General features: G+C 52.1%; 1 protein-coding gene across 1 annotated transcript; it reads left to right on the plus strand.

The window, feature by feature from the left end:
• The first annotated feature begins 16,565 nt into the window (after positions 1–16,565).
• LOC144134927 (uncharacterized) lies at positions 16,566–17,446 on the plus strand. Its single transcript, XM_077667730.1, has one exon. It carries the CDS (start codon positions 16,661–16,663, stop codon positions 17,444–17,446), a length of 786 nt encoding a protein of 261 aa, XP_077523856.1. The 5' UTR covers positions 16,566–16,660.
• The last annotated feature ends 733 nt before the right edge of the window (positions 17,447–18,179 follow it).

An 18,179-nucleotide genomic window follows, 5' to 3' on the forward strand; every position in this document is an offset into this window, starting at 1 on the left:
GAATTTTAATAAGCTGAGTCATCCTGACCCCGTTCCACAAGACTCCATCTTTGGGCTAGCATGAACCTTGGGACGCATCAATTTACACACACATGGAACACGGAACACACAGCTGAAGTGTCAAGGTAGGTGGGGCTTGATGAAGAGAGAACATAAGATAGAACCAGCTGAATGTTCCGTGTTCCACAAGAGACGTCGAACACAAGTCAAGTAGAGGCGTACAGTAGTGGATGTGGGCACGTTATATTCCAGGTGACGGTTTCAGGGTTTGCAAAGTGTGCTTTGTGCTCCCAGTACATACTGGTTTGATTTTCTCGGCCATCCCGTCGAGTTTCTCCAGAATAACGTTGAAATTTTGGATTTTCTCCGAATCAAGAAGATTGGCTGCTCAAGCCTGGTACCTAGATTAAGTCGCGAGCATTGATGCCGCTTGGCACTATGACGGCAATGCCACCCAGGAGCCTGCTTACCTGTTTCTGGTCGCGGTGGAAAACATTATTTCTGGTTGCCTATATATATTCTTGGGCAAGATACTTTGTTTGTTTCCTCTAAGCACGAAAAGGTGACTTTATTGCATAGATGTCTTTTGTCTTAAAACGTTCACTGCGTCGTGGCCCACCGGTGGGTCGCGCCATGCAGTCCAGCCGTGGTGGCGCGAACAGCGAGCTGTTTCTTGCAGTGCGGCGACGATATGTTTCCACAAATGCATAAAAAACCGTTTCCACTATAATATCACAGATGGCGGTAGAGATATAAAGCGCGCCTGTATTTATTGACATTGGCGCTTGCAATGCGTCTGGTGATAAAGCTGACGGCTATCAGGAAACGGTGCTGAAAAAATTCCAGCTACCCGCTCCAGCCTTTTGTTCGGGCGCTTTCTACACGCGCAACGTACTTTTGAAAAGCACTCACAATGTGTGCAAGAGCTCAGCTGAAGAATGTCTGTCCTATTCGCAATAACTTCGTTCACTCAGTGCCAAGCCTCGTGGTCCTCATACTTGTGCTTTCTATTACGTTGTCATCCACTTCGTGCGGCACAACTTCTGCTCCAGCGAACGTTGAGTGTTCAAGGAGCGACGACGATACCCTCGAAAGTTATTGGAAAGTTCTTCTGAACTGTGGGATGGTGAGTCAAGCGCTTGCGGTGAAGCGGTATCTGAGGATTCGGAAAATGGTGATATTCAGGCTGCATTACCTGCCGAAAGCTAGAACGCGATAACGACTAGTTAGGGCGATGTCGTATTCGAGCCCGCCTGTGCTAATCAGCCTCCCGACTAGCAACGATGCTCTCAGCTTTTCTTTTTTTGACTGATGACATTTGGGACATCATGGTTCATGAGACAAATAGGTATGGGAAGCAGTACATAGACTCGAACGTCCTACAAGAGAAATCGCGTGTGAAAAAATGGACTGAGACAAACGTTCAAGAAATGAAAGGGTTCGTTCGTGTACTGATCTGCATGGGCCTAGTAAGGCTTCCTAATATGCAGCACTACTGGGCAAGAAGCGATCTCTACGGCGTAAACTGCATTCACCAGAACATGGCCCGCGACCGGTTTCTGCTGCTACTCAGGTTCTGGCATTTCGCAGATAACGAGGAACCGAGTGCACAGCTGGATCGTCTCTATCGTATTCGACCCTTGATGGAAAAAATGAATCGCAATTTTTGCTCAGTGTTGGTGCCAGGCAAAAAGATTGCCATCGACGAAACGATGACTCCGTGGCGTGGGCGCTTCGCCTTCAGGCAATGCATTCCTGGTAAAGCCCACAAGCATGTAGTCAAGCTATCAAGGCCTGCAAGAAGGAGGGCTATACATTGAAAGTGAAAATATATGTCGGAAAACCTGGCGCCATAGCGGGCATGGGGCATGCCGAAGGAGTAGTAAATTTGATGGCTGGCTTCACCGGCTGTGGTTGCACACTTTTCGTCGACAACTTCTACGCGAGCATACCGCTTGCGTCACTCCTGTTGAAAGATGACACATTTTTATGTGGCGCTCTCCGATCGAACCGAAAGGGGCTTCCGTAAAAAGTTACACAAGCTACAGTAAAAAAAGGGGAAGTCGTTAGTCTTGAATCCCACAACGGCGTAAAGGTGCTGAAGTGGTTGGATAAATGTCCCGTTCTCATGATGACAATGGTTGCTGAGCATGACGCCAGCCTCTTTGATACCGGAAAAAAACGAAAGGGTGAGCCGATCATGAAACCACGCACAGTCCTTGACTACAACGTGGCGAGAAAGGGCGTAGACTACAGTGACCAAATGACGTCCTACTACTACTACTACCTACTGAAAGGGCTCAAGTGGTATAGGAAAGCCGCGGTCGAGCTCATCTTTGGAACTGCAGTTGTGAACAAATGGGTTGTCCGTTCAATGGTGGACGGTAAAACGTCGCCAATCATCGAATTTCGCGAGGAGTTGGCACGCGTACTCTTCGCCGCAGCTCAGATTGAGTACGAAAGGACACGCGGAACAAAGCGCGCCCATACGCTGGTGTTACAAAATTCGGAGCATTTTCGAAAAAAAGAGTGCGGTAGCTTTGCGCGTACTACTGCAACTCAGCTCGCCGGCGCGGCGCCGCGATAGGCACGGCCGCGCGCGGCGTCGATTGCTCTAGAATGTCTGAGTGGTTCCTACTCATGATCGTTGACCTTGACCGCTCTACAGTGATACCCTCTCCCCTTCGCTCTCGCGCCGGCGTCTTCGCATGCGAGAAGGAACCAGAAATTTCTGGAAGGCGGTTTCCGCGCCCGACCAATGGGGTCGCGCGCCCGGCGAGAGGAGTTTTTACAGTTGATACTGCCTGTATGTGCGGGCCTGCCTTGGCGCGAAGAACAACCAGACGCGGTCTGCGCCCATAAATGAGGAGCTTCAATCCTTCTGTTAGCCCGAGCCGCCGTTTAAGCTTCCGAGAGGCGCGCCCGCTCGACTCCCGGGAGAACACCACTCGACCATCCAAGGCAACGTGCGCCAGCCTGCGGATCGACCCCCGTCGTGCTCAAGTCGTCGGACTGTCGCAGTGCCCGGTGAACAAATTGTGCTTTCATTATTAGTCTCTCTCTGTGTTGGTGCACTATAGGTGCAAAGTTTTTGTTGAATTGTATCTCTCTGTTGTTTCTTCGCACGGGTTGCGTTGTATTTGTAAATCACTTTGTATCGGCTCGTACGAGAGATTGTAAAATCCTCTGTATCGTCTTTGTTGTATAAGCTTTGTTTTCTCTTTCTCCATTTCTCCAAGCTATTCTCTGGCTAGCGACCGGCAAAAGCTGGGCACCAAACGACCAACCCCCTTGTCACTTGGTAGCTGGTCTCCGGCTGAGCTTGCCACGCTTAGTCGAGGGAATCTCCTTTGCGTCCGAGACCGCTGCCCCCACACGCTCTAAGGGTGTCTAGGAGCGCACGCTAAAGTGCGCGAATTGGTGACAGCTGGAAAAGGCCGATGGACCTGCACGGTCTGTCCGAAGGAGATTTACTAGATGCTCCGCATCGCTGAGAGCTCGAAGAAGTCCAGAGCAGACAAGTGTAATGGCGAAGAAAGTTGTTACATTTTGCGCATATTGCGCAGGAAGGCCATTTATGTGTTTGCCATGCTTCAATCATCTGCACGAGTATAACTGCTGAACATCGACTACGTTTTAGACATCGTGAGCTGGTGGCACGTAAGACGTGTAGTTGCAAATGCTGTGATTTGAACTGTTTTTTTCTTGCGAAAATTATTCTGGAAGTACTTCAATAAAATGTCGAGTTTAAGGTCTTGTTCTTGAGTCCTGGTGCTTAGTAAATGCTGAAACGCAGGGTCAAATGTCGTTGCCCATAAAGGGGATGAGCTGGTCGGTGGGTAGTCAACGTAGCAGGCAACGGCTTCAAAACGCAAACTCCTTATTGTGGAAACATGTGCATTCCCAGGAAAAGAACGAAGATTCGAGAGTGCGAGAGCAACAAGCGCCTCTGGCACTTGTTCGGACCAGAACGACCGAAACTCTTGGCCGCGCTCTAGTTACATAAAGCAGAAATTTTGTAGAAAGAAAGGGCGCCGTTTTTTAAGGACATCTTTGAGAACGCGCTTCAGTCACATTCACTGGGGATGAAGCGAGCAGAGGCGTGGTACTAAATGACTCCAATTCTCTAGATGCCGTATGCTACAAGGATGCATTATTCATATTGTTTTTGTGATACATTTCGTCCTTTACGTCAGGTCATTATTGTTAGATGACTTAGCCGTGCCGTTCAAACGTCCGTGGGAAGCTACCTGACTATTTATTGGCACATTGGCGACTGGACCTCACTATTGGATGCACCTTGCAGCCCATATTGAACTACCGCGGGCAACGAATGGCGAAGGCTATAGTCAACGCGGGTATCTGCTACTTTCATTTCTGTGATTGGTCGACTGCTGCTTTCTTCTGATTATTCCGTCAGGCTTACGTCACACGAAATGGAGCGGACAATGGATTCTTATAAAATGCGGCCCCAGGGGAAAAAACCTCCTGGAAATGCACCGGCCAAGTGAAGCACGTGGTTATTTTTTGCGCTAGCATACATGATTGCAGTAGCCCGCGCAAGCTGCAACCGAAAATGCCAGTAGAGCCATATTTCAGCAGGCGGAAAAAACAGCCTCACAAGTGTGCCCCACCGGTGTCACGCTGCACCCTCGGAAAGCATCGGGTGACCCACCGGTGGGCCACGACGCACAGAGATCAAAACTATGATAAGGGGCTACGCAGTCAATGTGTTAAAGAAGTTATTGAGATTACGTGAAGCAGGCGAGAGTTGGGCATTCTATCATTCGGCAGCCCAGCGCAAGAGTATTTGAGCTAGCATCAATAACGCTTCTCCACTCCCCCTCCTCAACTCGTAAACGCGGGGCACCAGAAAAAAATATAAAAGCAGCCCTGGGACGGGGTCCCGCCCATGAATACGTCATTCGCTGATGTTCGATTAGCGCCTTCCGGTTGTCGCACCCAGCATGCCAGAAGCAGCGTCGCCAGCGTCTATCCGGTCTCTTTTCGCCTTCCTGGATCGTGGCGCGCGTCGGATTTCTATGCTTGTCTGTTGCAGTTAGGAGTAATGGGCCCGGACCTCGAGACACGACTGCTCGTTCTTACGGCCGCGATGGGCATCGAGCCCTATGCGTTCACTCAGTACCGGCTGAATGCCAGCGACCACAGTTGCGACTCAGCGGGCTCACGGACTCGCCCGGGAGCGGCGGAGACAACGACATCCTGGGGTGAGTAACGTATGCGTGATTATTTTCATCGCCAGTCATAAACTTCTTGTCCAATTTCTTGCGCCAAGGCAGATAAGATATCCCAGCTCTTTCACGAAGACCTGTTTCATGTCCGCGTAACGCAAACGGTGCTCGTCATATTGTGCCTACGCAGGTGCAGTTGCGGCCGTTGCGAGGAAACGGCAACGCTTGGAGAACGACTGTGCGGCCGTGGCATGCCAGAGGCAATTAGCGAGCAGGAAGACGGCTGCAAAACCGATTCGACAGCCTGTGTTGCACCCAACAGGTGCTACGGGCTGTGTTCTTGGAATTCCTGAAATCTGTTGACGGCGAGAGGGATGGCGATTTGAATAGGTACGTAGCGGTGAAGCGTCACGCGAAGTGTGGCTTGATGTCCTGCTGTAACACTTGTTCTTTTCAGACAATACCACTACGTAGCCTACCGGTTCTTCATGCGCTGGATCTGGGGCACGCTGGGCGTAGGAAACTGAGTTGCTGCCAGCCTGCGTCGTTGCTCGAATTAGACGTCAGTTTTCTATCAGCCTGTTACGTTGGGTTCAGACACCCTCCACTTTAGTTCAGTATGAATGTCACTTCTCTGTATGCTGACCTCTGAATTTTATCACTGTGCCTGCAAAGCAACTCGTTTTAAGCTTCCCCAGAATAGCAAAATTGTGATTTTCATCATCACGATTCTTGACTGTTTTGTGTCATGTCATGAATATAAACATGCGAGGAATGGCATTTCAATAGTATAAAGGGCCGAAAAATTAAGCACCAGACGCAGACGGGTATTCTTTGATTCGTAATCAGGTGTGAGTGTTGACGCTGAGACTTACTTTTCGATTGCAGTTGAGGACACGCATCTTTTTTCTTCGTCTTCGTGAATATGCGGCCAGGATTTGGTTCCGCTTCCTGGGGCGCGATTACGGATCGCTCTCAAAAACTGTCTCAATTTTGAGATCGTGACGTCAAAATGACGACACCGAGTGATGCCGACCGCCGAATCGGCCAATGCGGAGCAAGGTTGCGGTGGCTAGTAGCAGGGCTCCGCCCCGAAACCACTATTCGCACGACAAGGCACCGTAGACTAATGTTTTGCTGTAAAGACGCAGTGAATAAAAACGAGTAATGTTTTATTTTGCAAAGAAACTGTATTTCAAACCCAACAGCGGCAAGCGAAAGAAGCAGTGTTTTCATTTTTGCAATTAAGTTTGCGGTTCAGTCACTTTTTTTGCCGCGAAGGTGTGCTGTCAGCGGTAAAGCGTGAACATATTAGTCTGAAAATGAACAAAAACGCAATGAAGAAAACAAGTAATGTTTTATTTTTGTAGAAAACTGTGTTGTAAAGTTAATAACAGGAAGGAAAATTAGAAGCGTTCTCATTATTTCGAATAATTTTACTGCAGGATAACTTCTTCCGCCATCAGTAGGCGCTGGCTGTGGTATCGCGTGAACATGGCGGCCTGCAAGAAAACAGCTGATTCCACGGCTAGTTCCCGATTTTTGGCGTGTCGTCTAAAATCAAGGTACTTTGCCGATGTCTGAAGTGCGCAGAAAAATCTAAAGGCAGTGAATGCTACGGGCCTGCGGAGATCAACTTTCAAGGAGCGCTGGGCTGGAAAATCAACGAAGACAACATAATGTGGTAAGTGTGTATTTGCTTATTATCGATGACAACAATGGCCCAAAGATGCTCTTCGGTTCACGTTTGGGATGTGTATTTCCGTTTTTTGTTTGCTAAATACAAGACGACGGGGAAGTGTGACATATGGGGCGAAATAAAGTTGTACGGCTGCGTGATCGTCAGTTCATTGCGTGTAGGCGTGTAAGGAACGGGCAGCGATCCGGCTGGCGTAACTTAAATGGCGGCCAGGCCGGGCTGCGGTACCAATGTTGCCAGACTCCACGCTAGACGTCCACAGACGAGTTCGACGGACACAGTGTTGCCACATTCTCTCCATCCTCCTCCTCATACACACGCCCCCCCCCCCCACCCTCTCCATCCCCTTTCAGATACCGTATTTCACGCTACGTAAGGCGCGCGCTGTAGCGTGTTCGCCGCTGGGCTTTCAGATGCCGTGGTTAATTCTAGCACCATTCTCGAAGGGTGCGGTCGCTATAGCCGGCACGCTTCCGACGGTCTCTGGGCAGGCGTTGCATAATTCCTGCACGCTTCCGACGGTCTCGAGAACTCCCAATTTAAGCTCGACTGCTCTGGCGCGACCGAAACTTTCGCTCTGCGCGGCCGCTATAGCCGGCATGCACACGAATCCGGCAGGCGTTGCATAATTCCTGCATGCTTCCGACGGTCTCGAGAACTCCCAATTTAAGCTCGACTGCTCTGGCGCGATCGAAACTTTCGCTCTGCGCGGCCGCTATAGCCGGCATGCACACGAATCAGGCAGGCGTTGCATAATTCCTGCACGCTTCCAACGGTCTCGAGAACTCCCAATTTAAGCTCGACTGCTCTGGCGCGACCGAAACTTTCGCTCGCCGCGACCGCTATAGCCGGCATGCACACGAATCCGGCAGACGTTGCATAATTCCTGCACGCTTCCAACGGTCTCGAGCACTCCCAGTTTAAGCTCGACTGCTCTGGCGCGACCGAAACTTTCGCTCTGCGCGGCCGCTATAGCCAGCATGCACACGAATCCGGCAATCGTTGCATAATTCCTGCAAGCTTCCGACAGTCTCGGGAACTCCCAATTTAAGCCTGAGCCGGTGAGCCGCTAGGCGATGTCCGCATACTGGTGTGGCTTACTTCAAAAAAACTGATATTGGAGCTAGTTGGTGCACACTTCTGGGAATAACAGCGCTGAGACGAGCGACAAAGAAAGAAGACAACAGGACTGGCGCTCAGAAGCTCAATTCCCAGAACCTCAATTACTACAGCATTTTAACCACTTTTTAAAATGCAGGAAATTTTGTATGTGCTAGCTTCTTTCGTGCATGGTTATGAAAGATTGCATACATTAGACGAATCGGTGATCTTATAATGTTTTTGTCCGTGCATACCCACTGCGCTCTAACGAGCCTGCAAGGCACTGAGAGTAAAATGATTGTGTTTTACTCGCCTCTGATGTGAGATTGCATAATTGAGACCGGCAAGAAATTGCCACTGTCGCATGAGAGAGAATTCGGGCGGAGCAGGCAGCAGCGCCTCTGCTTAGACAGGTCTTGGTGGCTCCGAGAGGAGCCGGTAAAAAAAATAGCGACAGCGGGTGCTGTCGCTGAAGTCGGCGTCGCAGAGTCGACTTCAATGGGGAGTGCAGATCGGCGGCTGCGTGGCGATGGTTTAGAGCGGGTAGCGCCGTGCAATCGCCTCCATCAGCCGCAGAAACGGGTCCTGGCACTTGGTGCGACCGTTGATGGATTGCCACCACTGCCAGGATAGGTGCGACTGCAGCAGGGCCCGGGAGGTCTTCTGCCCGTTCCACACAAGCTTACGCTTCACCTTCTGCCACGCACTCTCGATCCTCTGAGTGTTGGCCCCTGTGAGCGGGTCGACGAAATTGGTGGTGTGGTTGACTGTGTGCCAGTCTAAGTTTAAGGGAGCTCCGTTCCTGTCTTGCAGGCTGGGGATGCAGTTGTAGGCGGCCCATTCGTCGCTGTAGACAGTGGTGCCTGGCTGGATGTTGGCAGTGTTCGAGCCTATGTAGTGAACGGATACTTTCTCTGAACGCCCGCTTTTTATGTTCTCAGGTGTTGACAAACGACCGGACAAAACAGCGCGTTTTCAACTAATTCCGGAGTGTAAATTTTCTCATTTTCTGTAATATGTCGTGTGATATGTTGAGCACGCAAAAAGAAAAGAAGAAAGTGCAGAAAAAGCAAAAAAAAAATTCATGCGAAACAGCACCTGTATTACTCTGTAACTGCAACTGTATCAAGCTGTATCCCTCTGTGTCTGCTTTCTCCGAAAACCTCTCAGGTTCTGCAGCACTGAAAGTCTTATCGCACACTACTTTCGCTTTCCACCATTTTAGCTTTGCGAATAACGTTATACATGTTTGTAAAAGCCTAATAACGGCAAAAGCCTAAGAACGGAATCCGCACACGAAATGAAGAAATATTCTTCTATCAGTCCAATATTCTTTCGGACCTGGGAGCCTGTCTGTTGCTGTTTTGGTGCTAAACTTTCGGCTCTGAATGCATCACATTTACCACCAGCATCCTGTACAGCACAGCCTGTGGTCAGCAATTTTCCAGACTCGTTATGAACGAGTGTCACATGTGCTGCCATTCTTATTTCCTCTGTTTCGTAGTGGTACTGCTCCAGGTTTCTAGAAGCATACGGCCGGCTGCGCTTTTTCAGGGGCATCCAAAAAAATCTTAGCGTTGTACGCTTCCCTTTCCGTTTATAAGGCGTCCCTTTTCAGTCCGTCAAGTCCTGTCTCTTATGGCGGTCATATATCGAGGCCCGCCCTAAGCTTCGATTAACCAATTGAGGTAGCCAGAGCCCCTCAAGGTTGGGCCCAACTCTGAGCCCGGGGCTTGGCGAAGAAGAAAAAGAAACACAAAGAAACATTCTGAAAACCCTCTCCCCGCAGGAGTTCTCGCCCTTATCGCTTGGTACTTTCTCTTTCCCTTCCCCGCCGCACCTGCCCGTCGCCCCTTGAAGGATGACAAATTCTTAAGCTAATTGGCGGGACCACTAATCCGCTGGCTATTCGCAGGACGGAATGCAGAGGCCCGCGACGCTTCGGCGAAGTCGAGAATACCAGCGAAAGAAAAAGAAGGCCCACTCGGAATGTGAGTTGGTTGGCATATTTGCCCAGACGCACAGCTTGGGCAGCACGGGGATACTGCCGTGGGAATGCTGCGCACGACCAAGCGGCGCCACGTGCTCGTTGTGTGCGAATCGCATGCCTTCTTGATGCGCTTAACACAGCCGGGATTCTTCGGCCGTCAGTCAAGCGACACACACACACACGCGCCAACACACACGCGCCAACACACACGCGCCAACACACACGCGCCAACACACACGCGCCAACACACACGCGCCAACACACACGCGCCAACACGCGCCAACACGCGCCAACACGCGCCAACACACGCCAACACACGCCAACACACGCCAACACACGCCAACACACGCCAACACACGCCAACACACGCCAACACACACACGCCAACACACACACGCCAACACACACACACGTGTGTGAGAGAATGGTGAGAAAAGGCTGGGTGAAATTCCTTTCAGCAGGTGGTGGGTGGCGCTGCGAGCATCCGAGGCGAGCGGACGTGTGTCATGCGCTCCGCAGTTTTCGGGCCCTGAGACCCGGATAATTCGACTGGCCTACCAAAACTTTGGTTTGAATCGACGCAGCAAGTAACGAGGACCACGAGGACCCAAATTTCAAGCTGGTGGGCCCGATTTTTCGGATTTTATCGGACTTGGAATTTTCCGAGTGGCGGACACTACGCTAAGCCTAATGAGGCCTAGCACGACTACGGGACCCCGTGGCCTCCTCGGTCTCGGCCCGAGGCGAGAAGACCCGGAATGATGTCCCGACCGAACATCCCCAACTACGACTTACCCACGGTGGGAGGACCGACGAGATTTTCGGCAGAATCTCAAATGGAAGAAGACATCGAGACGACTCCCGTGCAGCAGCAGCGGCAAGTCCCGGGCGGACCGGAGGCAGCGGCGATGGCGACGGGGAACCAAGCCCTCGAAAGCAGCACCCCAACGCAAATTTCACAAGAACCGACACCAACGCAGATTGGGAGACTGCCATGTCGAGACGGCAAAAAAGGCGCCAACAACGCGGCGAGCGGCAAGTTTTGGCGGGAAATTCCGGAAATCCGGCGGGAAAACCCGGGAATCCCCCCGGGGAATCCCCGAAACGAGAGGAAGCGGCACCTAGGCGGAGACTTCCGCTGCTGCCGAGAGAAGACCTCAAAATAGTCCTGCGACCGAGGGGACTCGCAGTCAAGGATCTGCAGACGTACCAAGTGGCGCGGGCGGTGGTCATGGCCACCGGGCACGGATGCAAGGTGGAAGACTTGATCATCCGACTACGCAACGGCTCGAACATCATCATCGTGAGCACGAGTAACGAAGAAGCGGCCCAGAAGATCAGAAGCATAACGCAGTTGAACTTTGGAGGCAAGGACTACGCCATTAGTGCCCACGTGGCGGCACCGGAAGGCACGCTGCGTGGCGTTATCCACGGCGTGGACCAAGGAACCTCGCCAAAAGAACTCAAGACCAACCTCAGAACCCGTACGCAAGGAGTAAAGATCCTGGCGGCCCGCATGCTGGGCAACTCTAGCACGGCCGTCATAACCTTCGACGGACCTACGCTCCCGAAGCAAGTATTGTATTACGGCGGGGAGATGTGATGTTACCTGTACCGGCCCACGAGGCAAGTGTGCTACGCCTGCGGCCAACAGGGGCACCGAATGGACGTCTGCCCGTTCCCGGAATCCAGAACCTGCCTGCAATGCGGTTGCCGAAACCCGGAGGGCATGCACCAGTGCACGCCAAAATGCCTGCTGTGTGGCGGAGACCACGCGGTGGGCACCAAGGACTGCAAACAACGCCTCAAGCCGGCGAGCGAGCTGAGATGGGGCCCCAAACAACAGCAGCGACGCGGACGCAGCCGCAGCCTCGGAAGACGGCCGCGATGGTTCCGGAACGAGAGCCAGGTCCGGAGCGAGTTGCGGAGCCGCAGCCGAAGCCGGAGCCGGGGACCACAAGGCCGGGACGAGTCCTTCCCGCCCCTCGGCAAGCCGGGCCAGAAGAAACAGCAAAAGAGCGGCGGCACTAAGGTGAGCTGGAGAGACGGCCCTCCCAAATCGCTTTATGCTCCGCACTCAAACACAAACACACAAGACAACCAATTTAGGGAAGAGATTAAGAACCTTAAGCGCGAGCTCGAGCAGAGCCGTAGAGAGTCGAACGAGCTGAGAAAACAGCTCAATGAGCTCATTAGAGAGAAACAGGAGGTGAGAACAGGGCGCTCACCACGTAGAACACCAACTCCTCCCCCTGTGGAGACGCAACAAAGCAACAGTGAGGGAAACCTCGACAGCAAAATAGAAAATTTCATGGCTCAAATAATGGAGCAAATGAACCAAATGAAAAACGAAATTCAACAAACTCAACAAAATTTTGCCCTACAGGAGCAAAGCTTTAGGAATTACGTAAAAAAATCAAAACACCCAAAGAGTCAATGACGCTAGAGACAGACTATTTAACGAACGAAGGTTCGGCATAGAAACCCAGAGTACAACCAACTTTAACCAATCATGGCAGAAAACAAACAACAGCAATTAGAAATTTGGCAGTGGAACTGCAAGGGGTACAAACGCAAGCAAGGCCTGCTCCAGCAATTTATCCACACCCAAGCAACCCCACCAGACGTAATCATCCTGCAGGAAACTAACACCCCCGAACTAAGGGGCTATACATGTCAGGAAAACGGCCGTACGGCAACGCTCATAAGCAACAAATTAGTAGCCATAGTGCACGACGAAATTAAAGATACCCAGATAGAACACGTAATTACGGAAATAATACCCAAAAAGAAAAGGAAAGCCAACAGCACCTTTATCGTAAACCTATACAGCCCGCCCAGCCAGACCAAAGGGGACTTTATCAGACTCTTCGGAGGCGAAAAAGAAGGCGGGACAAAACGCACTGGTAATTGCGGGCGATTTTAACGCTAAAAGCCCAAAATGGGGCTACCCCAAAGAGGACAAAAAAGGGCGCGGCATATGCACGGCGGCCGAAAGCGTGGGCTGTGAACTTCTAACCGACGAAAATCAACCGACCAGACAGGGAAACAGCGTGAGTCCAGACACGTGTCCCGACCTAAGCTTCGTAAGGGGTGCCAAGAACGCAGAGTGGGAGAACCTGCTCGAGAACCTTGGCAGCGATCACTACATTCTAAGAATCAGCCTTACGGCGGAACAAGTCAGGAGGAAGATTGGAACCGCTCGGCTAACAGATTGGGACGCCTTTAGAGCGCACTGCAAGCAGCTCGAAGGAGGAACCATCGAATCGGCGGAGAACTGGAGCCAACAGCTAATACAAATCCAGGACCTCTACACCAAAGAGGTAGTTAGAACAGAACAGACCCCCGAGGTGGACAAGCGGCTACTAAGGCTATGGGAGGCAAGACGCGGACTCACCAAGCGGTGGAAGAGACAAACTCAATAGAAAACTCAAAAAGAAAATTGCGGACATTACCAGACAGGCGGAGGAGTACGCGAACCAGCTGGCAAGACAGGGATGGCAACAGTTTAGCAACTCGCTGAACGGCACCCTCAGCACGGCTGGACGTGGCAGATCCTCAAGGCCCTCTTGGATCCGAGCAAAAACAAATCGGAAAGCAGCAAAGCGATACAGCGGCTAACCCATCAATACCAAGGAACAGACGAGCAACTACTAGAGGAAGTCAAGGTCAAATGCTACGGCAAAGACCAAGTCGAAAGTTATAAAGAAGATTACCGCGGAGAAGAGAACCCCACAATGGACAGACCCATCATGAGAGAAGTGATGGAAGCGGTCGCGTCGGCAACTAAAAACACAGCGGCAGGAGCAGACAAGATCCGAAACTCCTTAATTTGCAACCTCAATGACGAGGCAATAGACCAACTGACCAAATATCTAAACACGCTATGGCAGGAAGGAAGAGTCCCGGCGGAATGGAAACACGCCGTCGTCGTGCTGATCCCGAAACCAGGTAAGAAACTACATATAGAGAACCTCAGGCCTATATCACTCACGTCGTGCCTGGGGAAGCTCTATGAGAAAATAACCAGAAGAATCCAAAGTCATCTAGAAAAGGAGCAACTGTACCCGGACAGCATGTTTGGGTTCAGAGCCAACCTATCCACGCAAGACGTGCTACTCCAACTCAAGGAAGAAGTGCTCGAAACGATGCCGAAAGCGGGCGAAAATGTGGTCATGGCCATCGACATAAAGGGGGCCTTTGACAACGTGAGCCACGTGGCCATCATGGAGGCCCTGAACAACGCCAACTGCGGAAAGAGAACCCACGACTGCGTCAGGGACTTTCTCAGCAACAGAACGGCAACGGTAGGGCTCGGCGAGCTAAGAAGCGACGTCTTCCACACCCCGTGTAAAGGCACACCTCAAGGCTCGGTCGTCTCGCACGTCCTCTTCAACGTGGCAATGATTGGACTAGCAAACAAACTAAAGAAGATCGAGGGAATTCAGCACGCGATGTACGCCGACGACATCACGGTCTGGACCACCCGGGGATCCCTAGGCGAAAAACAAGAAAGGCTCCAAGAAGCTGCCACCTGCGTGGAAAATTACACAAAGGAAAGAGGACTGCGGTGCTCGACAGAGAAATCGGAGCTCCTCAGAATCGGCAGACATTCCACCCAAGCAACCCTGGAAGTCACCCTCGAGGGTCAACTCATACCCGAAAAGAACATGATAAGAATCTTGGGCATGTGGCTACAAGGCAGCCGCAAATGCAGTCACACCATTAGCCTGCTAAGCAAAGCGGCAGAGCAGGTGGGCCGCATGATCAACCGCGTCTCTCAAAAGAGATACGGCATGAGAGAGGAAGACACCCTCAAGCTAGTAAACAGCCTCATAGTCAGCCGAGTTACGTACTCCCTGCCGTACCACGCAACCACCAAGGCGGAAAGAGAACAAGCCGACACCATCCTGAGGAAGGCTTACAAGACGGCTCGCCACTTACCCAGAAACACGTCAACCGAGAAACTGCTACAATTAGGCATCAGCAACACCTTCGACGAACTCGCGGAAGCGCTGCTGGGAGCACAAAATGTCAGACTAAGAGGCACTCCTGCGGGACGGGCGCTCCTGTAAAGGCTGGGTCGGGACACTCGCGGACTGACAGACAGATACGCGGAGATGCCAGACCACCTTAGAGAAACCTTTAACGTTAAGCCCATACCGAGAAATATGGACCCTAACCTTCACGCAAACCGACGCAAGGCTAGGGCGGAGTACGTAGAGAAAACGCTAGCCTCGGAAGAAAACACAGTATACATGGACGCTGCCGTCTACCCGTGCGGGTCAGAACACGCAGCCGCACTGGTAGTCGTAGATAGTCGTAGACAGCAAAGGAAGAATGCTAACGAGCGCCGCAGCAAAAGTCGCGGGCGCAGCGGAGGCCGAGGAAATTGCCGTCGCGCTGGCGGCAGAAAAAGGCTACAGAACCGGTCGCCCACTCAACATACTAACAGATTCGAAAGAAACGTGCAAAAACTTTACAAAGGGCAGAGTCAGCAAAACGGCCCTTAGGATAGTCGGCGGGGTAGCCCCTGCAGGGTTGGAAAAACTCAGACATAATTTAATTTGGATCCCAGGCCACGCGGGAATAGAAGGGAACGAAAGGGCAGACAGCTTAGCTCGAGGGGAAGCAATCCGAGCAGGGCAGTCACACGCCCCGGGTCTTCACCTTCAAGCCTGCGAGGGGGGATACACAAAACTTTTAAACCTATGCAGAGGCGTCAGGATTAGATACCCGCCGCCACACAAAGCTCTGACAAAGGAGGAGGCCACTGCTTGGCGCAGATTGCAAACGAACTCCTTCCCCAATTTATATATACTAAGCAAAATGTACCCATCGCAATACAGGGACACCTGTCCGTGGTGCGGAGCCATACCCACAATCTACCACATCACATGGGAATGCGAACGTAACGAGGCATTTCACAAACACAAACACCCGAGTGCGGAGCAATGGGAGAGCCGTCTCACCAGCAGCGAGCTCACGGCCCAGAGGGCCTTTATAGAGCACGCGACCGGTGCAGCACGACTCAGTGGAGCCTTGGAATAGGGGCCCACCCTTGCTGAAAGAAGACTAGTCGCCGGCGCAAGCACGAAGACGACGGAGCCTTCGATCCACGAATCCCTTTGGAAATCAATAAATGTTTTCACTCACTCACTCAGCAGGTGGTGTCAGGTGCGGGAGAAGGCAGCAGGAATTCCTTTCTGCATGTGGGGCCAGGTGCCAACCATAACATATATGAATATATAGCTCAGCCTGCGAGTTTTCAGCGTTCATTCGTGTCATCCTGCACCGCTCCTTTTGGTACTAGCATCAGAGCTATATGGCGAGTGCAAGAATCGACCCATCGGTTGGCGAGGTCCGTCTGGCCATCAGAAGCTTCGATTCGGAGCAAGCGTTCCTCCGGGAACTGAAGCTGACGCCGGAGTCGACCCTTGCTCGACCATCGAACAACCAGCGAGGCCGGCCTGCGACATCGGAGTTTTGGGGTGTCTGCAAGGACCTTGGTTTTAACCCCAAGAGTCCTATCTGCGAAGGCGAAGTGGGGGCTTTTAATAGGAAATCTGCGAAAGGGAAGCGGCCCAGCTTCCGCTGCAACAAGTGTAGAAGGCAGCTATCCCAGCTGAACGGCACCACCGTTTTGCAAGGCGCGCAAGGCGACGGCTCTTTTTTTGCATGCAAAGACCGCCTCGGACGCCCCAAGTCAAGTTGGCAACGAGGGAAATAATATGGATAACATATTTTATGGCGAAGGGCCTCACTTCTACCCAGACACGGGAGCTCGTGTTGAAGGATTTCAAGCTGAGGAACGACGCCAGGAGCGACTGGCGGAACTACATCCGAGAAGTTCTCGAGCAAGAGCTCCAAGCGCGGCCCCCCATGGGAGGAGTCGGCCAGGAGGTGCAGATAGACGAGACACGTTTGCGGGGGAAGCGAAAGGCGAACAGAGGTCGGCTCCTGACCGGCGATGCAATACCCCCGAGGCACCGCAACAATTACGGTGGTGTGGCCCACAAGGGCCCGTGGGTGTTCGGGATGGTGTGGTCACAGACTGGAGAGCTAAGACTTTTCCAAGTGGAGAAAAGGGACGCCGCAACATTGGGCCCAATCATCGCCGCCAACATCATGCCAGGCACCACTGTCTACAGCGACGAATGGGCCGCCTACAACTGCATCCCCAGCCTGCAAGACAGGAACGGAGCTCCCTTAAACTTAGACTGGCACACAATCAACCACACCACCAATTTCGTCGACCCGCTCACAGGGGCCAACACTCAGAGGATCGAGAGTGCGTGGCAGAAGGTGAAGCGTAAGCTTGTGTGGAACGGGCAGAAGACCTCCCGGGCCCTGCTGCAGTCGCACCTATCCTGGCAGTGGTGGCAATCCATCAACGGTCGCACCAAGTGCCAGGACCCGTTTCTGCGGCTGATGGAGGCGATTGCACGGCGCTACCCGCTCTAAACCATCGCCACGCAGCCGCCGATCTGCACTCCCCATTGAAGTCGACTCTGCGACGCCGACTTCAGCGACAGCACCCGCTGTCGCTATTTTTTTTACCGGCTCCGAGAGGAGCCACCAAGACCTGTCTAGGCAGAGGCGCTGCTGCCTGCTCCGCCCGAATTCTCTCTCATGCGACAGTGGCAATTTCTTGCCGGTCTCAATTATGCAATCTCACATCAGAGGAGAGTAAAACACAATCATTTTACTCTCAGTGCCTTGCAGGCTCGTTAGAGCGCAGTGGGTATGCACGGACAAAAACATAAGATCAACGATTCGTCTAATGTATGCAATCTTTCATAACCATGCACGAAAGAAGCTAGCACATACAAAATTTCCTGCATTTTAAAAAGTGGTTAAAATGCTGTAGTAATTGAGGTTCTGGGAATTGAGCTTCTGAGCGCCAGTCCTGTTGTCTTCTTTCTTTGTCGCTCGTCTCAGCGCTGTTATTCCCAGAAGTGTGCACCAACTAGCTCAAATGTCAGTTTTTTTTAAGTAAGCCACACCAGTATGCGTACACCGCCTAGCGGCTCACCGGCTCAGGCTTAAATTGGTAGTTCCCGAGACTGTCGGAAGCGTGCAGGAATTATGCAACGCCTGCCGGATTCGTGTGCACGCCGGCTATTGCGGCCGCGGCGAGCGAAAGTTTCGGTCGCGTCAGAGCAGTGGAGCTTAAATTCGGAGTTCTAGAGACCGT

This window comes from Amblyomma americanum, chromosome 5 (genome assembly GCF_052857255.1).
Source record: "Amblyomma americanum isolate KBUSLIRL-KWMA chromosome 5, ASM5285725v1, whole genome shotgun sequence".
Lineage (NCBI taxonomy): Eukaryota > Metazoa > Arthropoda > Arachnida > Ixodida > Ixodidae > Amblyomma > Amblyomma americanum.